Genomic DNA, 26,646 nt, shown 5'->3' on the forward strand with positions numbered 1-26,646 from the left:
CTTTGCGTTAACTGGTGCAAGGATTAGGTGTGTGGAGGCAGAGAGGGCAGGGGTCACTGTGTGTTGTCAGGGAGGGGAGAATAGTCTGGTCAGTAATCTTCAATCAAGGTGGTTATACTCAGGAAGACCCTCCCCACACCCAGTCAGACCCTAACTGGCACAAACCATCCATTTTACGGCGGAGAAACTGAGGGCTTGAAAAGAGTGAAGGACTTACCTAAGGTCATAATAATGACTGGTCTCAATTCTACCAACTCTCATTGCCACTCCCACCTGATTCTAGCTGAAAGTTCAGATGGGATGTGAACATTAGTCATCCTTATTGTAAAAACGTTCTAACAACCACATTAAAAGAGGTATAAAGAAAGAGAAGCCGTATCATCCAGAATCCTCACACATAGCCTTTCATTCTGAAGGAGGGAGTTTTTGCCCCTGAAGCCTCACTGTTCAGCCTCATTGGTGTGAAGGTGGATCTGCTGATAACTTCATACTGGTTCTGATCCGTTTGTCAGGTGGCTGTGAAAACATGGACTGTGGGGTCTGAGAGACCAAGGTTTGATCCCAGGCTCCACCACTTCCTCTGTGGCCTTGGGCAAGTCCCTGAACCTCTCTGAGGTAAAATGGGTAAGACCTATACAGCACCTCCTTAGATCTGGTACTCTAGATAGACTCTAAATCCTCGCTGAAGATTCCTATGGATAATTTTTAGTCAGGGGCCTCTGTGAGGGCTGTCTGAGTTCCAGCCACATCAACACAGCTGCCAAACTCAGCCCCTTCACAGTTTACACACACACACACAAACACACATACACGCCCTCTCTCTCCCACTGTGAAGCACTTGGGGGTTTAGTAGACTCTTTTTTTTTTTTTAAGGAGACCTGAAGAAGGCAGAGGACCAGGCAATGTTTCTTTCTGTTATACATAAGGTCACCAGAGGACCGGGCAATGTTTCTTTCTGTTATATATAAGGTCACCATGAGTCAGAGACGACAAGACAGACAACAACAAGGGATCTGGAAGTAAAGAAGGGGAATATCCCTCCATCTTGATGGTTCCCCCTCCTCCTCCCAGAATGCCCTAGAAGCTCTGAATCATTTCCCCACTACTACACACAGTCTCTTGGCTCTCCCCAGCTCCCGCTTCCTGGAAGAACGGTGTGGCATGGGCCAAGCCCTCTGTAAGGGGCTGGGTGGGCGGGGGGAGGGGGGGAGTGGGCGGGGGTTGGAGTCCTGTCCAAGAGGGCGGGGTCCTAGGCCATCCAGGGAGGTGTTACACAAGCTTGCAAGCATATATGCATCTGTGCCTCACTGTGAGGAAATAGGGCCTCAAATGCTCAAATTCTCAAGGGGGTCAAACTCAAAAAAACCAAACCCATTGCCATCAAATCGATTCTAACTCATAGCAACCCTATAGGACAGAGTAGAACTGCCTCACAGGGTTTTCAAAGATTCACAGCCTTGGAAACCCGATGGAGCAGTTCTACTTTGTCCTATAGGGTCACTATGAGTTGAAATTGACTTGATGGCAACGGGTTAATCTTTACTGAAGCAGATTGCCACATCTTTCTCCCAAGGAGCAGCTGGTGGACTCGAACCGCCAACCTTTTGCTTAGCAGCCAAGGGCTTAACCACTGTGCCACCAGGGCTCCTTTCAAAGGGAGCCAGTACCCTCCAAAAGCCAAAAAACTTTCCTTTTAGTTCCACACTAAGTGCCCCTGGTGGTGCAGTGTTAAGCACTCCACTGCTAATGGAAAGGTCAGAGGTTCAAGCCCACTAGCCACCCCATGGGAGAAAGATGTGGCAGTCTTCAATAAAGATTACCTTGGAAACCCCATAAGGCAGTTCTACTCTGTCCTATATGGTCACTATAATTTCGAATACATTAGATGGCAACGGGCTCGGTTTTGATTTAGCCTCACACTCTTCTTGTAGAATTGGAGAAACTAAGAGAGGGAGGGACTGACTTACCTGAGGCAACAAACACAGTTGCTTTGCTCAGATTGGGTCCAGTGTCCCAAGGATTTTAGGGTTCCAGGCTGTGAATCTCTGTGCCCAAGTGGTTCTACAGCAAAACGTATGATTTTTCACCCCAGGCGGAATAAGTGAAGACTATCAATAGCCCATCAGTTCAGGTCAGGTCATCCCACCAACAAAGTTTTGAAAACACTTTCTCTTTGGGGGTTTTTGCAGCTTCAGAATTGTAGTTAGGGATTGTGCACGAGTTTAGTCGGAATTCTTAATTGAGGGTCAGCCCTGGAGTATCCATCTTCTCTTTTCATCTCCCAACAGCCTCAAGAGGTTGGTACTAATATCACCACTTATATTGACAAGATCACTGAGGCTCAGAGACGTTAAGAAATTCAGGTACTGGTATTCACAGAAAGAGATGGGATTTGAACTCACACCAGTCTGACTCCAAAGCCCACACACTTCTAACTCTGCTGTGCTGCCCCCAACCCTAGGAGGGCCGCTTCTAGTCTTCTCTGCCCCACAGGATGCTGGAGTTTGGAAACTGAGTCAGCAGCTGGGGGAGTACATCAGGAGGCTGGGGTGGGCCTTAGGGAGAGGAGATGGGCGGTGAGTTGGCTGAGCCTGACCCTCACCTTAAGGCCGTGGCGCTGGTTACCAGAGCCTGGGATCCTTGCTTTAAACCTCCTTTAAAAAAGTCCCTAAACCTCCATCACGCTTGGGCATTGAATGAACATTCAGCCAGGTCTCTGCTTTCTCCAATTTGAAGGTCTAAAGGCTTTGAAATTACAGACAGAGCCATCAGTGGGGTTCAGGACTGAGAAAGCAACAGTGTCTTCCCAGCATTAAAGTCAGGACTAGAGCACCTTTGCAAAGAAGGCTGGAGAATCCCTGTGATCCAGCCCACAGGTGGGGAGAAGGTTATGGGGGTACAGAGAGCCTGATAGGTCACAGCACCTCCATAATCTCTCCTCCTAGCCCACTTACCCTCTGGAAAGATACAATTTAGATCTTCGAGGTTGTTTGGCAAAGGCTTGGTTATCTTCTCTTCACCACTTTCTCATCCTGGAGAACTCCTATTCATCCACTAAGATCCCTTTTATTTGTCCCCTACTTATGGAGTCAAAGTTATTCCCTCCCACCTCCATTTTTCCCAGAGTACTTTGTCCCAACCCCTGGGATAGCACTTATGTCTGATCACGATCAACAACAAGTATATCTGGGGCCTGGCACAGAGTCTGGCTGAGAGGAAGGAAGGAAGGAACGAACGAATGGCACCTCAGTGACTAAGGGTTAAGATGGGCGGAGATGTGGAGGGGAGTATGGGGCGACAGTATGGTATGATGGGTAAGGGTGTGGGCTTGGACTTAGACCCAAAGTGGAATCTTGGCTCCACTGTTAGCAACTGTGACCTTGGGCAGGTCATTTCACCCCTTTGAGCTTCAGTTTTCTCACCTAGAAAACTGAGACTTCACAGGGTCCTTCTGCTCTGTAGGTAATGAAGATATACATAGAAGCATTTAGAGGTTACCTCCCTTCCAGGGAACCCAAACTAGTTCCCTGAACTTGAACCCAGGGGTCCAGTTGGAGCCCTAAACAACAGATCTATGTGGCTTCTGACCACTGTTGGCCCCCAAGTTCAAGTGACATAGGTGGCCCCAGAGTGTTAAGCTGGTTATTCCCAGGACCTCTACCAGCTTCTGCTTCGAACCTAGATTTGGGCCTGGATTTATTTAAAGAGAGGAGGTGGGTGGTGGGTGGGGAGGGGAGGAGGCCATTGGTACGTGGAGCCGGTGGGCACAAGTGCTGAGCCAGGGCCAGTCCGTACTCCACCCGAGGAGTCATTCTGGTCCTGGCCCAACCTCAACACCCACCGGCTTGGGGAGGGCTGTGGCCTCCCTTAGAGGGACCCCTGTGACCTCCGAGGGCTTCTGGATATCTGACATCGTGAGGGCCCTTCTCTTAAGGTGGCAGGGGGCTTTAGGCCACCTCAGAAATGTCTCAGCATCACCCCCAGGGGAATTTTTCACCCCTTGCCCACGCTCAAGCTTCGTTCACCCAGAAACTGCTGCTTCAGCGGCCGTCTGAGACTCAGAACTAGGGCCCCTCCTGAGAACAGTGGGTGGGGGCAGGCCCCTGGAAAGCATGTGTGGTCAGCAGAATTTAAGCCTCTGCCGCTCCTCCCGGCCAGCAGAATCCTAGCTCCGCAGGGATTTGCACAGAGGGCCATGTTGGGGGGATTTCATCCTTGCACTTCACATACCTGAGTCTAGCCCAGCACACCAGGCCCCGTCCTGCCAGCAGGCCTTGCTCATGCTGTGCCCCGATCCAGGATGTCTTTTACCTCCTCTCCTTGTTGAGGCCAGTGTAGCAGAAAGACTGAATCTGAGGAATGAACTTGGATTTGAGTTCTGGCTCTGTCAACTCCTAGATGAGTGACCTTGAACTAATAACCTAATTTCTCTGAGCCTCAGTTTCTTTGTCAGTGAAATGGGTTTCATAATAGCACCTCCTCACAGGGTTGACATGAGGGTTCTGCACCACCATGGACATAAAGTGCTCAGCAAGGAGGAAGTTCCCCGTAAATGTGGGTTTGCTCCCCCTGCCCCAGTGAAGTGCTCCTTTGACCTTCAAGGCCTGACTCAAGGTCGCCTCCCTGCAATAACTTCCTGGACTTGCTCACCACTCCCATCCTGGCAGAGGGGCCTCTCCCTCCTCTGGGTTCCTCCAGCAGGTCATTCATGCCTCTGTCTGCACTTACCACTGAGAGATGGGTGTGAGTCAGCTCGGGATACCTGGTCTCCTGGTGGATGCTGGGTTCCCTGAAGGCCAGGCCTAAGCCTCCTTTACCTCCACCTTTTTGCCTCAGAGCCCAGCTTGGGCCTGGCCATGGGCAAAGCTCAGGAAATATGTGTGGAGGAGAGGTGAGGTGTAGAGATAAAAAAATCAATGCCATCAAGCAGATTCCAACCCATGGTGACTCCACATGTTACAGAGTAGAACTGTCCCATAGGATTTTCTTGGGTTTAATCTTTAGAGAAGCAGATCACCAGGCCTTTCTCTCACAGCACTGCTGGGTGAGTTCAAGCCACCAACCTTTAGGTTAGTAATCAAGTGTAAACCCTTTGCGCCACAGAGACTATCATTAATAATACCAGTAACTAGTATTTGTTGAGCACGTATTATTATTTTTTTTTTTATTGTATGCCCTGAGATGTTTGTTGTTGTTAGTTGCTGTCAATTCAGCTCCAACTCATGGCAACACCCACGTACAACAGAAGGAAATGTTGTTCAGTCCTGCACCATCTTCACGGTCATTGGTATGCTCAAGCCCGTTGCTGTAGCCACTGTGTACTTTGAGTGTCTAGGAGGCTCATCTTCCAGCACTATACCGGGTGATATTTTGTTGTGTTCCATAAGATTTCTCACTGGATGATTTTTGGAAGTAGATTGCCAAACCTTTCTTCCTAGTCTGTCTTAGTCTGAAAGCTCTGCTGAAACCTATCCACCATGGGTGACCCTGCTAGTATTTAGAACTTCCAACCTCATAGCAACATGCAGGTCACCACAGTATGACAAACTGACAGGCAGGTGGTGGGGAAGGTATTTATCTGGTGGTGATGAACTGAGCCCTGGAATCCCTGTCTGGGTTCAAATCCCTTCTCTGCCACTTACGAGCTGTGCTGTCTGGAAAGTTCCTTGACCTCTCCATCTGTAAAGTGGGGATTATAATAGTATCTACCTCTTAGAGCATTGTCAAAGATGAAAGGATTTAAAACTCCAAAAACTCTAGAAAACTCCCAAAACTCTTAGAATCATTGGCGGGGGCATTGGTGTGTCTCAGGCAGTTTACAAAGGCTTTTCACATACGTTCTTGTTTTTAAAAAACATTTGTTTTTATCACTAAAGTAATATAGCATCAAAATGTTAGAGAATTTAGAAAATATGGAAAAGCAAAGCATAGAAAACAAACCACCTGTAATCCTACCTTCAAAGGTGATTGTTGTTACTACCCCATTAAAGAATCTTCTAGACATTTTGTTAGAGAGAAATATTGCAAATATTTTTAACAACTCCCCAGACACCCCCATAACCCAAATTTAAGCAATGTTCACATTTTTGCCATCATCACTCATATTCATTTTAATGAGAAAGAAAATCACGCACATACTGGGAAATGCTTCCTTATTCTTCCAAAATGTGGTGCGTATACCTTCCTCTTCCATGTTTGTATACTTTCATTACATAAAAATATATCTAGAAGCAATAGATGGTATGATTACATGTGCTTGAATTTATGTAAATGATATTCTAGTGAGCATATTGTTTTATAACTTGCTCTTCTCACTTAATAATTGTATTTTCAAGATCTACCCAACTGGATACCAAGGCCAAAAAACCAAACTCTTGCCATCAAGTCAATTCTGACTCCTAGCAACCCTATAGGACAGAGTAGAACTTGCCCCATAGAGTTTCCAAGGAGCGCCTGGTGGGTTCAAACTGCTGGCCTTTTGGTTAACAGCTGTAGCTCTTAACCACTATGCCACCAGGGTTTCCACCTAATTGGATAGATATATCAAAACCATACCCACTGCCATCAAGTCGATTCCGACTCGCAGAAAACCTGTAGGAGAGAGTAGAACTACCCCATACAAGGCTGTAGATCTTTATTGAAGCAGACTGCCACATTTTTCTCCCACTGGATACAGATCTGGTTTGTTCTTTTAATTAAATAATCCATCCTAAATATAGTATCTTTAAGTATTCCCTGCAGGTGGTCTGTTAGACTATTTCTAATTTTCTTCTATTACAGACAGCACTGCAGTGAACATTTCTGTGCACATCTGTGTGTGTACATCACAGAGAATTTTTCTCTAGGATATGTATGCACAGAGGTATAAATTTTGGGTCAAGGTGTGAGCATCTTCAGCTTGACGAGGTACCCCTGGCCATTTTTCTATGCTCTCTATTTACAAGGTTATGATCATGTTGTACATTTTGTTCTACTATCCGTATGTGTGAAACCCTGGTGGCGTAGTGGTTAAGTGCTACGGCTGCTAACCAAAAGTTCAGCAGTTCGAATCCGCCAGGTGCTCCTTGGAAACTCTACGGGGCAGTTCTACTCTGCCCTATAGCGTTGCTATGAGTAGGAATCGACTTGACAACAGCAGGCTTGGTTTTTATCCATATGTGCACACATACATCTATCACATATTTACATTTGTGCTATTGATTCAACAAGAACTTCTTGGGCACTTGCTGTGTGCCAGGCCCTGGGTTTTTCTCGAGATCTTATTTCAGTCCTGTGAGGTTTTTATATCTGTGAAGTGAGGGAGACAAGCCAGGCGTATGAAATGATTTGATTAAGGTTACCCCATAGTAAGGAGGCCACCACCCATCTGTCAGCTTGTCGTACTGTGGTATCTTGGATGTTGGCAGATAATAACAAGAGCAGCTGTTTCCCAAGTCCTAAACATTTAACAGAGTCCCCAGGTGATGCAAATGTTGAGACACTTGGTTGCTAACTGAAAGGCCAGAGGTTCAAGTCCACCTAGAGGTGCCTCAGAAGAAAGGCCTGGTGAGCTTCCAAAAAATTAGCCATATAAACCCGATGGACATTATGCTGAGTGAAATGAGTCGATAACAAAAGGACAAACATTGTATGACCTCTTTTATATAAAAAGACAAGAACAGGCAAAAGTAAAGAGACCAAAGTTTGTTGCTGGTTGCCAGGGGTGAGAGGGATGGGGAAAGGGGGAAGGTTATTGTTTATGGACCACTAAGTTTTGGTTTATGGTGATAGAAAATTCACATTGATTAAGGGTAAGGGGTTGCACAGCTGATTAATGTAATTGATTCAATAATTTGTACACCTTTAAAAAGCTGAACTGGCAACAAAACAAAACAAAAACACCTCATGGAGCAGTTCTACTTGACATACATGGGGTTATCCATGAGTCGGAACCGACTCGATGGCAGCTGGTTATGGAATCCCTGGGTCGTACAAATGGTTAAGCACTTGTCTTCTAACCAGAAGATTGGTGGTTCAAGTCCACTCGGGGCACCTCGGAAGAAAGGGCTGGGGATCTACTGAAAAATCAGGCACTGAAAACCCTACGGAGCAGAGCTGTACTCTGTCTGACACACGTGGAATCACCATGAGTTGGAGTCAACTCGACGGCAATTAGTTAAACATTTTATAGCCATTATACATTCATCCCTCGAAGCAATTCTATGTGATCCAGGTATTATCCTCCTGGTCAGGTTAAAACCAAATCTAGCAGGGCTTCATGACTTTCCCAAGGTCACGCAGCTGCACATCTGCAGAGATGGGTCTGGATCCTAGTTCCATCTCCCCCCAAGTCCCTGTTCTAAACCATGAACAAAGAATTTCCTAAGCGTGGAGATTGTTCAGCAGATCCACTGGCACCTGGGGACGCGTGCCGACGCTCCTACTCCCGAGATCATTCCATTTTCAGTTACCTCCCTGATGCCAGCTCTAGCGTTCAGCACATGGTGCAAGTTCAGCAAATGTGGATGGAACTGGATTCAGGCTGGCAATGCATTCCTCAGATAGCAGGATAATGTCGCTCACCACCCTCATTTCCTTGAACAAGGGAGAAAGAGAGGGAGTTCCAGAAATTGAACACACCCTAAAGCCATTGTGCCTGTGTTGATTGTATCTTTAAGCTGCCTTACTGTTGAGATTATGAATTGTCATTGTCCTTTACTTCCCCTTGGATTTGGTGGCAGGCGGAGGGGGTGGGGGCTTAAAATCTAGGTATGCATGGAGTATGTCATGCCGGTGAACATCCTTTGTTATATGACACGGTGACAAAAAAAAAAAAGTAAGACTGACTTTCTCTGACCTGAATGACAGAAGGCCTTCTGGGCTGGGAGTCCTTGAGGACTTTGTCATCCACCTCCCCCTGTTGGTCAAGTGCACTGAGCTTTCTTTGTGTCCCCAAGTCCTTCCTAGGTATTACCAAAACCAACCCCCCATCGTCGAGTCAACTAGGACCCTGTAGGACAGAGTACAACTGCCCCATAGGGTTTCCTAAGCTGTAATCTTTGTGGGAACAGATTGCCAGGTCTTTCTCCCACAGAACTGCCAGTGAGTTCAAATCCCTGACCTTTTGGTTAGCAGCTGAGGGCTTTAACCACCACGCCACCAGGGTTCCTCTTTCTTAGGTATAGATGTGAAAACAAACAAAATCCTATTGTAAAATAAAACCAAAATACCAAGCCCCTGTCATTTTTTAGCTGTGTGATCTTGGGCAAAACACTAAACTGCTCTGGGCCTGTTTCCCCCACCTTATGGGCTTGCTGGGAGAATTAAACTGGTTAATTCGCCTGAAGCGTTACAAAGGGTCCTGGTGTGTAAAACACCGAATAAATGGTGGGGTTAATCACTGAGCCGTGCCAGCAGACTTGGTGGTGGGTGCTTTAGTGGTCTTGGGGTCTCCTTTTTCCTCTTCAATGTCATGGGAAGCATCGCAACACATTTCTCTTAAACCAGTTGCCGATTCCGACTCCTGGTGACCGCATGTGTATCAGAGTACAACTGTGTTCCATACGGTTTTCCATGGCTTATTTTTCAGAAGTAGATCACCAAGACTTTCTTCCAAGGTGCCTCTGGGTGAACTCGAACAGCCAACCTTTCAGTTAGCAGCCGAGCATGGCGACTGTATCACCCAGGGACTCCACCTTTCCCTTAACTCCCTGCGTTTTGGACCCAGGATGCCCCACACAGGTAACTGCTTCCTCACTGTGAATGAAAATAGAGGACTAGGCCCCCATCTGGCTGCCCCCACGATGTCCACCTACAGAACCGGAATGCCAGGCCAGCTGCCCACCCATGGAACTCTGGGGCAGGGACCAGTGGGTGTTTCTGGTCTGCTCCCTGAACCACTATTGCTCCCTTTGAATGTCTGGGGCCAAACCAGAGCCTTGGAAGGCAGACCAGTCAGGGTGCATACAGCTTTCATCATCCTTGCCCAGAACATGAAGGGCCAGCCTGCACCAACAAGAGCCGTGCTGGTCTCCAGTCCAGCAGGGCCCACACCCTTCCAAAGGCTTGGGGACACTGCAGTCACAGGTGCCTGGTGCCAGCTGCCTGTACCCAGCAGTACTCTGCAGTGGCACCTGGGCTAGTTGGAGAAAGTATTGCACTGGGTGTTTGACTCTCTGTGTGCTTTGGGGTGCACTTCTCCTGGGCCTCAGATTTTGCATCAACTCAATGAGATTGTTGCCCTGGCCAGTAGTAATTTCCATGTCTGCATGGTCTCAACCATTTACAAACAATCACAACAAAGCTTCTGAGAGAAGCATTGTTAGCCTACTTTATGAAAGACTAATACTCAGACTGGCTAAGTGACAGCCCAAGGATCTGCCTTCTATTTTCTCCAGCTCTGATGAGGAGGCTCTTCAGTGCTTTCATTTCTCCAGTCCTCACAAATTCTCCATTGTCTTCCCTTGGCATCTTTAGGCTGCCCCATCAGAGATTCTGTAGGACACAGAGTGGCCTGCTTGGGAGTGGCCTGAAGAACCTGTCTCCTTCTTGAGCTGCGGGTAGCCGCCCAACTTCCTTCTCCTCCCACTGCTTCTTCCTCTCCCACTGATAACACACTTCCCTCTATTCCTCCCCACCCGCTTTGTTCATAACTTCCAGAATGTGGGACACAGATTAAGATGATTTTCGGGGGCACATAATATAATTTCAAGTGGTAAATGAATGCCAAATCACATGGCAAGAGAAGTATTTTGTTATTTAATCTTCAATTATCATTCCTTCTGATCCTATGGAGGAGGCAGCCTCAATTTAAAGATTGTGTCTTTTAATATTTCTAACATGACTTTATTTTAAATATATTTACTTTTACAATTACCTTCTATTTTAGGCAAGCAATACAAAAAGTTTCATCATGTTTTAATAGTTTCTAATTTTTTTGTATGTCTAGATATGTGCCTAATTTTATATAAATGGAATAATATACATGATTTTTCTAAGTACGGCCTTTTATCTTTTTCCTTAATTGCTTGCTTCATCTCTCACCCTTCTGTCTTCTTCCACTAGCATTACTTTGCCTCAGGACCAGCTGCATAATTTGTGGGCCCCACTGCAAGATAAAAATGCAGGGGCCCCTGTTCAACAATTGCTAATAGTTTCAAAATGGCCGCCCCTTGTTCAACAGTTGTTAAGAGTTTCAACATGGCAGCCCCTTGGTCAACAATTACTAAGAGCTTCAAGATGGCACTAAACACATTGCCATCAAGTCGATTCTGACTCACAGAGACGCTACAGGACAGAGTAGAACTGTCCTATAGGATTTCCAAGGAGTGCCTGGTGGATTCAAACTGCCAACCTTTTGGTTAGCAGCCATAACTCTTAACCAGTACGCCACCAGGGTTTCCAAGATGGCACCAGCAGAGCATTAAACCAAGTATGGGGCCCTTTTAGGTATGAGACCTTGTGTGACAGCATGGGTCACAAACCCATGAAGCCAGCCTTACTCTGCCTTTCCCCTTCTCCTCAAGCCCACCCAGTTTTAACAATCTGGTGTGTGTTCTTCCAACTTATCTCCATGTTCATATAACCAACCAACATTTCTTAGAAGGGTTGTTTTACAGAAGTTGTATCATATTATACACTCTTCTCTGCATCTTGCTTTCCTAATTCACATAGCGTAAAATTCCTCCAACTGGTGTTGGTCTATTCCATTCTTTATAAAGGCTGCATTAGAGCCACGCTGTAGTTGGGCCATAACTTACTCAGCCATTCCCTGTCAGGTGGGCACTCACTCTGTTTTCAATATTTTGCTGTTCAAAAAACTCTCCTTGTGTTTGGGCATCTTAATGCAAATTCACAGGAAGGGGTAAAGCTTCCTTTGAAATAAAATTTTATTGCAGCAAAAAAGTGAACCAACTAAAAAAGTGTGAATGAAGCACAGGAGGAGTGCGGGGGCCAGGGCAAGATGGTCATGATGTCTGGGACGCATGGATCTTGCATTGGGCCCAGAGTGGAAGGACGGTGGGAGGGAACTTCTGCTTTTGTCCCTGTAGCCCAGAAGTCAGAGAACACGAAAGCTTGGCTCCCTTCTTGGGCTGCCAAAACCAGACCAAACCCGTTGCTGTCCAGTCGATTCCAACTCACAGGGGAGGGGAAATGCTTTGTGCCAGAGGAAAAAAAAAACCCTGAGTATATCTGACATTAATAAACTGCCTTGGTGACAGTTGTCCCTGGAACTGGCAGCTCCTGCTTGCTCTTTCATTTACCCAGTTAATTAGCAGACACTGTGTCGGGCACCCTCGGATCACAGGGCTGAGCCACCCCAGGGCCCTGCCTGCCAGGGTTTTCTGGTCAAGTGGAAAAGCATGCCCACCTTTATGCAGGAGAAAGTGGTTTTCCGAACCCAGAGAGATGGGATACAGAACTGAACTAGAGCCCCCTAATGCCACGTGGTCACACTTGTACTCGTACAATCACACACACACTCACACACAGTTGCACACAATTATACTCACACAAACACACTCATGGGCACACACATAGTCACACCCAAACAAGTCACACTCACATGCAGTCATACACACACACACGGTCACATGCACAGAAGTCACACTCACATGCAGTCACAAACACACACATGGTCTCACACACACACGGTCACACTCACACAAGTCACACTCACATGCAGTCATACACACACGGTCTCACACACACATTCACACACAGCTGTACACAATTACATTCACACACACACAGTTGTACACAATCATACACTCGAACCCACATATGGTCACACTTGCACACAGTCACGCCCACCTCAGTCATACACACACACCCTCACACACAGTTGCCCATAATCACACTCATACACACAGCAGCCAGCAGCCCAGTCTTCCCTCCAGGCACGCGTGGAAATATTGAAAACTAGGCAGGAGCACTGGGGACCCCGTCACTGTGGGAACTGGAATTCTGAAATCCTGACTTGTGGGTTTCTGAATTCCTTCTCTGAATATTACATTAGCTATGGAGTTTATGTTCTGAATTCTGAGTCTTTTCCCCTTCAGGGGTCAGGTTGGGCAGCCAACCAGAGAGTTAGTGAGGATGGGCCCGTAATGACCCGACTGTTTTCTGTCTGGATGATGCTTACGGGAGGGCTGTGTCTGCAGGCACATTATACACGCCCTCACCTGGATGTGAGTCCGTGAGTCTTCTCAAGTGAAGCTACGAGAATGTGTAGCAGTCATGACTTAATCTTCAGCCTCTGTATTAGTCAGGCTAGACTGTAGTAATAGGTACACCCCAAGATCTTCATGCTTAACACAAAAAAATTTTACTTTACACTCACACAAAATTCAGTTGGGTGGACATACCCTTCCATCTTGTAGCAGTTGTGTGTAGAAGACATGGCCTCTAGCATCACTTTCCAAATAACACCAGTTGCCATTGTTATGGATTGAATTGTGTCCTCCCTGAAATTTGTCATCTTGGCTAGGCCATGATTCCCAATATTGTGTGACTGACTGTCCACCATTTTGTGATCTGATGGATTTTCCAATGCATTGTACATCCTACCTCTGTGATGTTAATGAGGCAGGGTTAGAGGCAGTTATGTTAATAAGGCAGGACTCCATCTACAAGATTAGCTTGTATCTTGAGCTAATCTCTTTTGAGATCTAAAAGAGAGAAGGGAGTAGAGAGATGGGGGACCTCATACCACCAAGAAAGAAGTGCTGGGAGCAAAGCACATCCTTCGGACCCAGGGTTCCTGTGCTGGGAAGCCCCTAGACCATCCCCCAGAGCTGACAGAGACAGAAAGCCTTCCCCTGGAGCTGGCACCCTGAATTTGGACTTCTAGCCTACTAGACTGTGAGAGAATAAATTTCTCTTTGTTAAAGCCATCTACTTGTGGTATTTTTGTTATAGCAGCACTAGATGACTAAGACAGCCATAGAGGCTACTCCAACTCATGGCTATCCCATGTGTGTCAGAGTAGAACTGTGCTCCATAGGAGTTTCAATGGCTAACTTTTCAGAAGTAGATGGCCAGGGCTTTCTTCCAAGGTGCCTCTGGGTGGACTCGAACTGCCAACCTTTTGGTTAGTAGCCAAATGCATTAAACTTCATACCATCCAGGGACTCCAAACATCACTGCAACAGGGAAAAAAGAGATGGAGGAACTGCCTTGGCCCAGAATCTCCTGCCCAGATTTCAGTGGTGCCAACCTAACTGCAGGAGAGGCCCGGGAATGTAGAAAGCCACAGCCCTCCCTTTGGGCTTCTGCAAACCAGAGCATCCTGGCCCAGAGTGGTTCAAATCCTGGCTCTGCCACCTGCTGGCCGGGTGGCCTCAGGTGACGTACCAGTCAGGGTCCCAACAGCAAACAGGTGGCACACTCAGAATAGGAGGGTTTGAAGAGGGCTTACTTATGAAGGGGCTATTTACAAAGGATAATGCAGTAAACAGAGGCTGGGAACAGCTGGGCTGTTACCACCTGGGCCCAAGGCGACAAGGACAGGGAGTGGTCAATGGTACCTGGAAGGAGACTGCCTTGAGCAAGTCGGCCACCTTGAGAGGATCGGTGACCTCCACTTGAGAGACACAGGCTACCCGTGGGACCTCACAGGGAGGGAGCCAGAGGAATAAACAGCCTGACTTCACTCTCCTCCCTCCCTCCTAGCTCTACTGGTGCTTCTTTTTGACTGAACCCAGAGGAAGCCAAAGGGCCCAGTAAGACATTGCTTTTGTCCAAACGGGTTAGCCTCGTGGGGCCTCTGGAAAGACAAATGGATGCTATCTGACATTTTCTATTCTTAGGACCTCTGTTTCCTAATCTGTAAATTGGGACTGCTAATACCTACCTCACCGTGCTGTTGAAGACAAACGGAATAATATATGCAAAGTCCTGGCATATAAAAATCACTTAACAAATGGTACTTTTTCAGAGTCTGACAGCACTTTGCAATTTAATGGTTCCAAACCCCAGATGCTCTAATTATCCTTAAGCCTGATATGAAATTCTCAAACAAATGCTCTAAACAAAATTGCTTTTCCTAATACCGTATTTTTACTCAAATAACACGCACCCCTCTGTATTTGTTTGCCAACTTCTACCCCCCCGGGGAGGTATGTTTATAAACAAACACACTATGCTATTTTTTTTTTTTAATGGAATCATGAGCTTCTTCTCTATGTCAGATATTTGCTCATTTTAGTCTCATAATACTTTCCTAAGTGTTGTCACCAATAAATGTGGACTCCAGCACAGAGAGGCTAAGCAACCTGTCCATGGTCACACAGCCAGGAAGACAGTCTGACCCCAAAGCCCACAATATCCCTCCCCGATCTATTCTGTTTCCTGAGGATGTGCAAGCAGTTGGCAGAAGTGGAGGATGCGGCAACTCCAAAGTTGGAGAATTTTCCCTACTCTGAAAAGAGGCAAATGCATCCAAGGCCCAAGATCTTGTCTTTCTAAAGGCCCCTTAAAGCCACAGCAGGCTCCAGGAAGTGCCCCTGCCATGGTGGCGGCTCTGTGCCCTCCGATGCCTGAGCTCACTTAGGCTGCTGCTGGTTAATTTCAGGTCCTTCGTCTCCAGCCCCGTCCAGCCAGCTCAACACCAGTAGAGCCGAGATCAAGCCCTTGGAGCCAGGTAAGGAAGCCACCATTCTGGGGGTCCACAGTCAGCTCTCTGAGATCAAGTAGGTGGTCACCCAGGGTGATGGGAAAGGGAAATAGACTTTCAGGGTCCCAAGGAGGCTCCCTGACTTCAGACGCTTCTCCTTCCTGGCACAGTGCCTGAACTTCCACCATTAGATTCACTCTGAGATCTTAGAATTACCGTCTTTGAGAGGCCTCTGATAAAAAGACACAAACTCCTGGGCAAGGTATTCAGAGAACACTTTAAGGGGGTTAGTTGAGGACAAACTAAAGAGCTATTTGTGGGAGGGGTGGGATTCACTAGGTGGGTCCTTTAGTTACAGGTATTTAATAAGCACTGACTCTGTGCAAAGTTTTTGTTCAAAAATGGCAGGTGGTTCCCAAAAGTGGGGCTCTGGGGGAAGCGAGGACCACTATCAGCTGAAACTATCCATCTTCTACCTGGTCCCTAACCCCAGAGTCTTTCATGAACATTCTCCAGGACTTCTGGGTCACCTCTATGCAGTGCCCTCAGGGGAAGTGGGGCACGCTCTGTGCCACCCATTATGCCAGGGCTCCCAAACCCAGAACTCTACTCTGAGCAAGGGTCCCCCTGGAGGCAGGGGCAGAGGAGGGTTTGTGAGGACTGTGACCCCAGGCCTAAGCCATCTTAACCTCCAGGACCACCTCAGAGCCCCACCTTCTCCTGACTCCAGGGAGAGCCAGAGGGTCAGTCCTCAAAGAGGGCTTAGAGATGAGCCAGCCCAGCCCCACTTTGTAGACAGGAAGGCTGAGGTCCAAAGACAGGTCGGGTGTAGTTCAAGGTGACCCAGCGGCTTGGTGGGGCAAAGTCGGAGTCCTCCGAGGCCTCAGCCAGTGTCTGGCGCTTGCAGGGGAGCGGCTGGGAGTGCGCCTGGTGAACGGGAGCAGCCGCTGCGGCGGGACAGTGGAGGTCCGGCTCGGGGAGGCCTGGGAGCCCGCGTGCGGGGCGCTGTGGGGCGGCCGTGCCGCCGAGGCCGTGTGCCGCGCGCTGGGCTGCGGCGGGGCGCAGGCGGGGGTCCAGGCCGTCCAGCCCACCTGGAAGCCGCCGCCCGGGTCCCCGGCGGGGAATGCTAGCGGCCCCCCGAACGCCACCCAGGCCTCGGCGCCCGCCATCGTGTGCCTCAGCGCTGAGTGGCAGTTCTGCGAAGTGGTGGAACACGCGTGCAGCAGAGACGGGACAGCGGCCCAGGTCACCTGTGCAGGTACAAGCGGACTGCCCCGCGGGCCAGCCCTCCGGCCCCTGCCTGCCCCACCCCCCAGGTCTTCAGCCACTGCCCCTCACACCTGTCCCCAGCCCGGGTCACTGGACCCGAGCCTCACTCTCCGACCTCCAGTTCCCCGTCCACCAAAAGCAAACACCACTGGTTCCCACCCCGGGGGGACCGCAGCATCAGATCTCCCATTTGCTCGGGTATGACCCTCAGATCCGCACCCCCCCGCCCCCCCACCCCGACTAGATCCCCAGATGCGCCCACTTTATCCCCACCTTGACCCCTTGGGTCTTCAACCCTAACTGGCTCTCTAGCTCACTCACGGTCTTCCCACCTACCTCCATCACCGTCCCTTCCCTCACTTACATATATATGCCAGGTTTCCAGGGGCCCCCAGCACTGACTGTCCTTCCCCTGCCCCCAAACCTGGTCTCCAGGCCCCGCCCGACATGGTCTCCAGTCCTGCCCCTCTCTCTGGGTCGACAGCCCCACCCACAACCTGCCCAGTCCCAATCACCCCTCTTCTCCAGCCCACCGCTCCCCTGCCTCCCTGCCTCCCCCTGCCCCTCCATCCACAAAACCCTTCCCCTTGGGGCGCCCCATGCCCACCCCCAGAGAATCGTGCACTGCGGCTGGAGGACGGTGGCAGGTGCGCAGGCCGCGTGGAAATGCTGGAGTACGGAGAGTGGGGCTCGGTGTGCGATGACACGTGGGACCTAGAGGACGCCCACGTGGTGTGCCGGCAACTGGGATGCGGCTGGGCTATCCAGGCCCTCCCCGGCTTGCACTTCGCCCCTGGCCAAGGGCCCATCCACCGGGACCAGGTGAACTGCTCCGGGGCCGAGGCCTACCTGTGGGACTGCCCCGGGCTGCCGGGAGACCGGTACTGCGGCCACAAAGAGGACGCGGGTGTGGTGTGCTCAGGTCAGTGGACAGCATGGCTGAACCGCGGTCATCCGCGAACACTTACTAAGGGCCTACTGGGCGCCAGGCCTGGAGTTTAGTGCTGGGGGGATGGACACAGGCCTTGGGAGCAACCATCTGGAGGGGAGAGGAGACTAGAGCAAAAATAACTCAAGGTACCAAAAACAAACAAACAAACCCATTGCCGGTGAGTCAATTTCAACTCTTAGCGACCCTATAGGTCAGAGTAGAACTGCCCCACAGAGTTTCCAAGGAGCACCTGGTGAACTTGAAGGACTGACTTTTTGGTTAGCAGTGGTAGGTAGCACTTAACCACTAAGCCACCAAAGTTTCTGTTTCCAGGGCAGAAAGAGGTAAATGGCCTAAAGTAGAGGCGTAGTGGGTGGGGGGCGCCCCACGCAAGTCCAAGGGGGCTCCAGACAGGCTCAGGATGATAGCCAGAGGCACTACATACATGAAAGGCGCCTGACTGAGGCAGCTGAACAAGAAAGGGGGGAAGGCATTTCTGCTGACTCGGAGCTAGCCATGGCCATACATCTTGAAATTGGGGGGGGGGAGCGAAATTTAGAGGTTGCCCCTGGGTGCTGTTACCCTCACTATGCCGCTGTCTGAGAGGGGGTCAGGTCAAGTGTAGAGGCAATAGGCACTTCAGAGGGGAGGGGTAAGTCCCATTCCACTCCCTGGAAGAAGTGACATTCCAAGTGAGACTCTTCCTCAGAGGGGGTTTGTCACGTGGTTCAGAGCACAGCCTACTGGAGGCAGCCAGGACAGTGAGGAGGCTGTGGGGCCATCCAGAGGAGAGGCCATGAGACCCTGCCCAGCCCAGTGCTTGTCCTCACTGTGCTCGGGAATCCCTGGGGCTCTTATTAAAACACAGATTCTGAGTCAGTAGGTCTGGGGCAAGGCTTGGGATTCTACACATCTAACAAGATGCTGTTGCTGCGGGTCCGGGGACCACACTTCGTGTAGTGAGGACCTGGGATATGGTGAAGGAGCCCTGGTGGCATAGTGGTTAAACACTCGGCTGTGAACTGAAGGTGGGTGGTTCAAACCCACCAGCAGCTCTGTGAGAGAAAAGACCTGGCAATCTGCTCCAGTAAAGATTGCAGCCTAGCAAACCCTACTGGACAATCCTACTCTGTCCTATAGGGTCGCTATGAATCGGAATCCACTGTACTGCACTCCACAAGAACAACAGGGAACTTACGCAGCAGGGTCATGGCGGACAGGAAAGGCAAGAGGGAGATGTGAATGCGAGAGGGGGGACAATGCACAGGAGCTGGAGGCCGCCTAGCTGTGGGGGCCTGCGTATATGGGTCTGGGCTGGGGTCTGGTCTTGACCCAAAGAATCCTGACCTGCTCTCCCTCCCCTACAACTCCGCTGCAGAGCACCAGTCCTGGCGTCTGACTGGGGGCGCTGACCCCTGCGAGGGGCAGGTGGAGGTCCACTTCCGTGGGGCCTGGAACACGGTGTGTGACAGTGAGTGGTACGCGCCGGAGGCCAAAGTGCTCTGCCGGACCTTGGGCTGTGGGACCCTGGACAGAGTGCCCAAGGGCCTGCCCCACTCCCTGTCAGGCCTGATGTACTACTCGTGCACAGGAGAGGAGTCCACCCTCTCCAGCTGCTCCTGGCGCTTCAACAACTCCAATCTCTGCAGCCAGTCAATGGCAGCCAGGGTCGTCTGCTCAGGTATTGCCCTCTCCCACCCCCACCCCCTACTTAGATCAGGAATTCCATTGAGATCCATGGTCTAAGAACTTGCAGCCCAAGGACCAGGGCTTGGACTAGATCGGGAAGGGCAAATACTGGCATAAGAGGCACCATGGACATTACCGTGCCCAGGCAGACATGACTAATTGATCAGGGCACAGTTTTCCACACATCCTTAACTCGGCCCTAGAATCGTGAATTATATGCTAAGTGGGGATGGTGGTAGTTCAGTGGTAGAATGTTCACCTTCCATGCGGGTGATCTGGGTTCAATTCCCAGCCAGTGGGCCTCATGTACAGCCACCATCCGTCTGTCGGTAGAGGATTATGTATTGCTGTAACGCTGAACAGGCTCCAGTGGAGCCTCCAGACTAAGATGGACTAGGAAGGAGGGTCTGGTGAACCACTTCCAAAAATCAGCTAATGAAAACCTTATTGATTACAACAGTCCAGTCCACAGTTGATCACAGGGTTGGTGCAGGACCAGGCAACATTTTGCTCTGTTGTGCATGGGGTCGCCGTGAGGCAGGGCTGACACGATGGTGGCAACAATGTTACATTAAGCAGTGGTTCCTGATGACCGAAATTGGCTTAGGAGATGAAACCAGTTTGCCATCCCCAGGCTGGTGATTATAGGAAGTTAAAATATAATATTAAAGATAATACTAAAAGGTATTACTATTAATATCAGCTACCATCTGTAGAGCCCCAACCGTGTACCAGGCAATGCCAAGCACTCAGCACGTCTCATTCCAGCTAAGCCTCACATCCACTCTGTGACATGCATTCTGCCGTATTGTGGTGTGGTTATAAGTCACACCAGTATTTTATGGACCATGAACAAAGAACAACAACAACAAAAAAGCTGCCAGAACAAACTCTTGACACGCCATCAATTACAACACTCATCCTGATTTCAGAAGGCTAAAAGGTGAAAAATTGAGAGTTAGACCTGAAGAAACACAGAGTTAGCAGCCCTATGGAGTTCAGAAACCTGTTATGAATTCCAGCTGTGCCATTTATTAGGTGGGGGGCTGTGGACAGCCCCTCAACCTCCCCGGGCTTCAGTCTCCTGAATGGGAGGATGCTGATACCAAACCCTTCACAGGGCTGCTGGGAAATCAGATATTACACGCCATGGGACTCTGTAAGCTCCCTCCCTTACCTGTCAGATGGGAGTGCTGATTATGATAATGGTGATAACCTCCTGAGACTAGTGTGAAGAACAAACAGCAGGCTGAATGGAAAAGGAATGTGTGCTGTGTAGCAAATTATACAAACCAGTTGGAGTCCCTTCCAACTCATGGAGAACCCACGTGTGTTAGAGTAGAACTGTGCTCCATAGGGCTTTCATTGGCTGGTTTTTCAGAAGTAGATTGCCAGGCATTTCTTCTGAAGTGCCTCTGGGTGGACTTGAACTGCCAAACTGTTGGTTAACAGCCAAGTGTTAACTGTTTGCACCATCCAGGGACCCCATTAGCCCCTTTAGTTTAAACCAAAGAACCTTCCCAGTATTGAACTGTGGGGGCGGGCAGCAGGCATTTCTTTAACCATGTGCCCCAGATGGGTACTTACCCCCCAGTTCCAGGACACCTGTCTGTCTTGTTCACTTTCTAGGCCTGGCACACAGTAGTTGCTTATAAATATGTGTTGTGTTAACGAGCAGTGCTTTCTGACAGGTTCGCACAATCGATCCTCTCCTGAAGCTCCTACTAGCCTTCGGCCGGTCACTGTAGGTGAGTGTCACTCGCTGCAGAGCCTCTCAGGATGTGTGTGTGTGCCCAGGAGGGGCCTGCTGGTTTGTCCCCCAACACTCGCCTCCAGCCAGTGGACTTGCCTTGAGGGGTGCTGGCGCTCTTCCCCACCCCCACATCCGCCCCACAGCTCACGGAATCCCAATCTCTTGTGGCCTGGAACCCACTTCCCCAAGTTCTCGTGAGCTCCCGTAGGGCAGGAGGATAGAACCGAAGCTGTTCTGACCGGTAGGTCTGATACCACCTCCAGCTGGGGGTGATCCTGGCCCAGCAGGTGGTGGGAGCCTGTGGGCAACAGCGAGTGTGATTAGAATGGTCCAGGCACTGGGCCAGGCTCTATAGCCATTGCTCCCCAATCCTTTAATCCTCCCAGCAGCCCCAGGGGAAGGCGTCACAGTAACCCTTCTATTCACAATAAATTCACAATAAACCTCACACAGAGGAGGAGGCTTGCTGGAGGGTGAGGTAGCACCGGCAGTGGCAGGCTGGAGCCCCATCCCAGGCTCTGAGCTCCACATCATGTTGGCCCATCCATCTTCCAGCTGTGTGCAGTGGGGCCGGCATCGAGAAGACTCACTGGGTTCAAATCCCAGCTCTGCCACTTGATAGCTGTGCAATGTTGGTTGTTTCTTAACCTCGCCGAACCTCAGTCCCTAAAATGGGGATGAGAACCCTGTACTACTCTCCTAGGGTAATTGTGAAGCTTCCATGAGTTAGTTATTTTTTTAATTGTGGGAAATGTAAGTGTAACAACCCAGTAAAAACCCAGTGCCATCCAGTCAATTCCAACTCATAGCGACCCTACAGGACAGAGTAGAATTGCCCCATAGAGTTTCCAAGGAGCGCCTGGTGGATTTGAACTGCTGACCCTACATGTAACAAAGCATTTGACATTTCAAAAATCTTCACGCCTACAGCTCATTGACATTCATTATATTTTCATGGTGCCCAATCATCACCCTTATCCGTCCCTAAATTATACTATCACCCTTAACAGAAGCTTAAGGAGCCCTGGTGGCACAGTGGTTAAATCACTCAACTACTAACCAAAAGGTCTGTTGTTTGAACCCACCAGCCGCTCTGAGGGAGAAAGATGTGGCAGCCTGCTTCCATCAAGATTTATAACCTTGGAAACCCTATGGGGCAGTTCTGCTCTGTCCTGCAGGGCGGCTGTGAGTCAGAATCACTCGATGACAGCAGGGGTTAACAGAAGCTTAGTGTCTCCTAAGCATGGAGAATGAGTTAATTTTTATAAAGGGCTTAGACCAGTGCCTAATATGCAATGAGCACTATCTGAGTGTCAGTTATTCTTGTGATTTAGCCCAGGCATAGGGCCCCTGGTCCCTCCCCCAGATCCTGAGGTCACCTTGGAAGGCCCGGGAATAACCCTTCAGCACCCCAGATTCATGGAGCTGTATGCCCTTCCCCTGTCTTCTGGTTGTCTCCACCTTCTCTCAGACACCCTTCAGAGGAGGGTTGGCGGGGGCCCGAGGAGAGAGTGGGGACACCAAGTTCTGGCAGAGGCCCGGGCACAGGGTGAGGGCGTGGAGAGGGGATGGAATACTGGGAGCCAGAGCAGACTGTAGGGTGAGCTCCTGCCGGGCCCCCTGCCTGACACACCCCTGCACAAGTGTACCCACCCGCACCCCCTCATACTCTCCCTGAGGTCGGGGCAGGGAGCCCTGAGGCTTCATAGGAGCAAAAAGAGACCCTACTCCAGGGACCTAGGGAGTCCCAGCCCCAGCCCATCAATCCTTCCCTCAGCCCAGCCCTCTGGGCCCCCAAAGCCCAGCAGACACCTACTTTCTGCAGCTAAATCCACGTGCTCAACCAGCCCTTTGTGGATGGAAAGGGGAGGGAGGAAAGCGAGGTCAGGGAGAAGGTAGTCTCCGGGGCAAGCAGGCACTGCTCCCACCCCCCCACCCCATTCCTCCCCGCAACCAGGGGGCCAGGATGATCTCATTCCCCCACTCCCCACAACACTGTCACTACCCTTCAAACTAAGCAGGAGACAGCCTCCTTCCGTTCTTGTGCTTCCGATCCTTTTAAACAGAATTGAGGCTGAGAGGAAGCCCTGGTGGCACAGTGGTTAAGATCTTGGCTGCCAACCAAAAGGTCAGCAGTTCGAATCCACCAGCTGCTCCTTGGAACCCCTATGCGGCAGTTCTACTCTGTCCTGTATCTGAATCGACTCCACTGGCAATGGGTTTTTTGGTTTGGGGCCAAGGTGGGGAGGGGAAGGCAGGAAGACAGCAGAGCAGGGAAGGATCAGTCCAAGGCACAGAGATGGGATCTGGCTCTCCTGATGGTCTCTTCCCTGTTGAGTGTGGCCTTCTCTGGAAAGCCAGCCTTGATCCTGCTCCATAGGGAACTAGTGGCCCTCGTTGTGTCTCCTGCCTCTGAGGTCCCTCTCTATACCTCCATCACAGCAGGCATCTCCCCATATTAGATTGGGTCTGCTTGTCGGCACCCTCCCCTGCAATTAGATACAGCCCCAAAAGGCCTGTGAGTATGTTGTCATATTTTTATCCCTAGTCTGAGCCTAGTGCCAGGCACACAGTGGGCTCTCAGCAATTGCCTGTTGAGCACAGACTCCATGGTACATAAAATGATGGTACTGGAGGGCAGGAGAGGAGAGCCATCCCTGTGGGCTGGTGGCCAGGGGAATGTTTCAGGCAATAAATTCAGCCAATGACTTGTTCATTCAATATGCATTTATTGAGCACCAACTATATACTAGGCTCCTGAAAGTAGATGGCAAAGATTGACAAAAGGAAGGGAAGAGGAAGATGGGTGAAAAGAGGAAATGAGTCCACTGCAGAGGGGATGGAACAGCCAGGAGAAGGGTGAAAAGTCTGTGACCATTCTGCTTTCTCTCTGAATTGGGGTTCTACCTTCCAGAATCTTCTGTGACAGTGATAACAGAGGACAAGGGATCTCAGGAGCTGAAACTGCTTATCCCCTGCATCATTCTGGGAGCCCTCCTCCTCGGCTCATTCATTTTCATAGTCTTCCTCCTCTTGAAAGTTAAAGGAAAATACGGTAGGTGCAGAGTCCTGGAAACCAGGGGCAGGCCCAGGGACAGGAAGAAGGAGGCCTGTGGTGTGGCTGTCCCAGAGGACTACGAGGGTTCCTGGGACAGCAATGAGCCTACCCAGCACTGGCCCCAGGGAGTATCTCCTGTTGGGAAGGATTCTCCCAGCATGCCCCGCAGAGGTGGATCCATCAGAGAGGAACAGTGCGGAGGGTGGGGTGAGGAGGGAGGGGTTTCAGTGAGAACAGAACCAGGTAGACCGGGAGAAGGCATAAAAGGACTTGTAATGACTTGTAGACCCCCTACCTCCCCGCCCTCAGCCTTCCCTGTTACAGTGAACCACCAGCACCTCCCCACCACTACCCCAGCAGGGATCAATAGCTACCAAGAGGTCTCCATCGCCATCCCCAAAGAGGAAGGTAGGATGTCACCCAGCCTGGAGGTGGGGAGGACTGGGGACGACAGGAAGGTATACTTTCTGGAGGGTCAGTGCTGCTCGAATCAGAATGGTGTCCCAGCTGGAGATGAGACCTGGGCCGGCCCGCTAGGAGCTGTGGGACCGTGAGCAGGCCCAGCCCCTTCTCTAGGCCTTGATAACCCTTCCAGTTCAGTCATCCTGGACTCAAGGCTTTCCAGTTCTCAACCGATGTTAGGCCAAGGGCATTTTTCATCTTGGTTCTCAGAGAAGAGTACTCCCTATGCTAACTGACTTATTGGTTTTCAACGGACCATTCAACCAGCCTTGCCGGCAGGGCCCCATTAAAGATTTGCCTGGAAAATAATTCTATTTCATGTTTTCTAAATGAAAAAAAAATTAATAGGTATCTAAATATATACCTCTTGAAGTTCTTGCATAGCCAGTCAAGTTTAATCACAATGCATTATACATCTATTAAGTCAATTTTATTCAGAAGGTTCAGTGGCATGAAACCCAAGACAAAACTCAGGCAAATATAAAAACTCTGCACGCAGTATCCATACATTTGGGAAAAGAGTATAAACACAGCACTAGGCACAAGGCACTTGCTTCCTGGAGCACACAGTATAGAGGTTAAGAGCCAGACTGCCTGCTTCTCTGGGGAAAATGGTTAACCTCTCTGTGCCTCAATTTCCTCACCTGTACAATGGGAGTAATAGTGTACCTGCACCACAGAGTGATTATGAGGATGGAACGAGATGATATTTGTAAATACTCGAATAGTGCCTAGCATGTAGTGAGTGCTATGTGTTTGTTAAACAGATAACTGTATAGTGGATTCCCCATATTTGAGGTGGGGTGGGGTGAGGGGCTCGGGAAATCCAGGCTAGATGGTGCTCTCCCTGCCTTTCTGCCTCCTTCCTGCCATCCGTGCTTTGTGTTACCCCTCCTTGTCCTTTCTGCCTACCATTTTGCCATGCCCCGACTCTGCTCTCTCCCCAGTTCCCAAGCTGCCCATCCAGGTCCGGGCCCCGCCCCCCGAGGACTCTGACTCCAGCTCCGACTCGGACTACGAGCACTATGACTTCAGTGCCCAGCCTCCCGTGGCCCTGACCACCTTCTACAGTGAGTGCCTGGGCCAGCTCCCAAAGGCCCACCACCTGTCCCAGGGCCAGGGAACCTTCAGTGGGTTCTGCCTGGTGACTCCTCCGTGACATGGGTGGAGCCCACTTGTTTTCCATTGGATTGACTGTAAATGGTCCTGCACTGAAGTTTCAAAGTGCTTTGTGACCCTGGCCCGAGTGTTCTAAGAGACGGCTCCATTGGCTCAATGTCCCCTCCACCTTTCCACTCTGACCTTCTCTCCCATGTTTGTCTCTGGCCATGCAGAGTCTTAAGACCACACCCAGCCCCTCAGTATTCACCTGAGTGGCTGCATCTGTATGAACCCAGGGGAAGGACACAGTTCTGGTGGTTTCTTGCTTGTTCGTATGCCTTCAGTGCCCCCTCCTGCCCTGCCCGACCCCATCTTTGCCCTCCCCTCACCCTCTCCACTGTTACCCCAGCTCTCACCTGTTACCTGGCTTTTCCAGCTCCTCTCGCTGCTGCTGGGAGGCAGGAAGAGGAAGGATAGTGCTTAAGGCTGAGCCCAAAAATGCTGGGAGGTTGGACCAGACCAGAGACTCCCAGTCTTCTTGTGAATCACTCGGGAGTGTGCCAAAAATTCCGATTCCTGAGCCCCAGTCTGCACCTCCTATATAACTTAGGATGAGTTTGGCTGTGTGACAGAGACCTCCAATGACCTGAGAAGATGACAGGGGCCCAGGCTCCTTCTTTCTTGCTGCTCTGCAATCCCTAAGATGTCGCCCTTATCCTCACGCTCCAGAAAGGCTCACCACCATGTCCCCATCCCACCCAGTGGGAGGGGCGGGGGTGGGAGGCATG

At 50.1% G+C, this 26,646-nt stretch overlaps 1 protein-coding gene across 6 annotated transcripts in view; it reads left to right on the top strand.

The window, feature by feature from the left end:
• Positions 1–26,646, top strand: part of CD6 (CD6 molecule) — a 47,254-nt gene that overhangs the window by 16,627 nt on the left and 3,981 nt on the right. For 2 of the 6 annotated variants that reach the window (XM_049892128.1, XM_049892127.1), the window contains exons 2-9: positions 15,554–15,622; positions 16,503–16,853; positions 17,478–17,786; positions 19,174–19,476; positions 21,176–21,232; positions 24,152–24,292; positions 24,605–24,703; positions 25,705–25,827. In XM_049892128.1, coding sequence (XP_049748085.1) covers positions 15,554–15,622; positions 16,503–16,853; positions 17,478–17,786; positions 19,174–19,476; positions 21,176–21,232; positions 24,152–24,292; positions 24,605–24,703; positions 25,705–25,827 — 1,452 coding nt within the window. The remainder of the gene's footprint in view (positions 1–15,553; positions 15,623–16,502; positions 16,854–17,477; positions 17,787–19,173; positions 19,477–21,175; positions 21,233–24,151; positions 24,293–24,604; positions 24,704–25,704; positions 25,828–26,646) is intronic. The other 4 variants (XM_049892132.1, XM_049892129.1, XM_049892131.1 and 1 more) reach the window with 3 other exon arrangements.

This window comes from Elephas maximus, chromosome 7 (assembly GCF_024166365.1).
Source record: "Elephas maximus indicus isolate mEleMax1 chromosome 7, mEleMax1 primary haplotype, whole genome shotgun sequence".
Lineage (NCBI taxonomy): Eukaryota > Metazoa > Chordata > Mammalia > Proboscidea > Elephantidae > Elephas > Elephas maximus.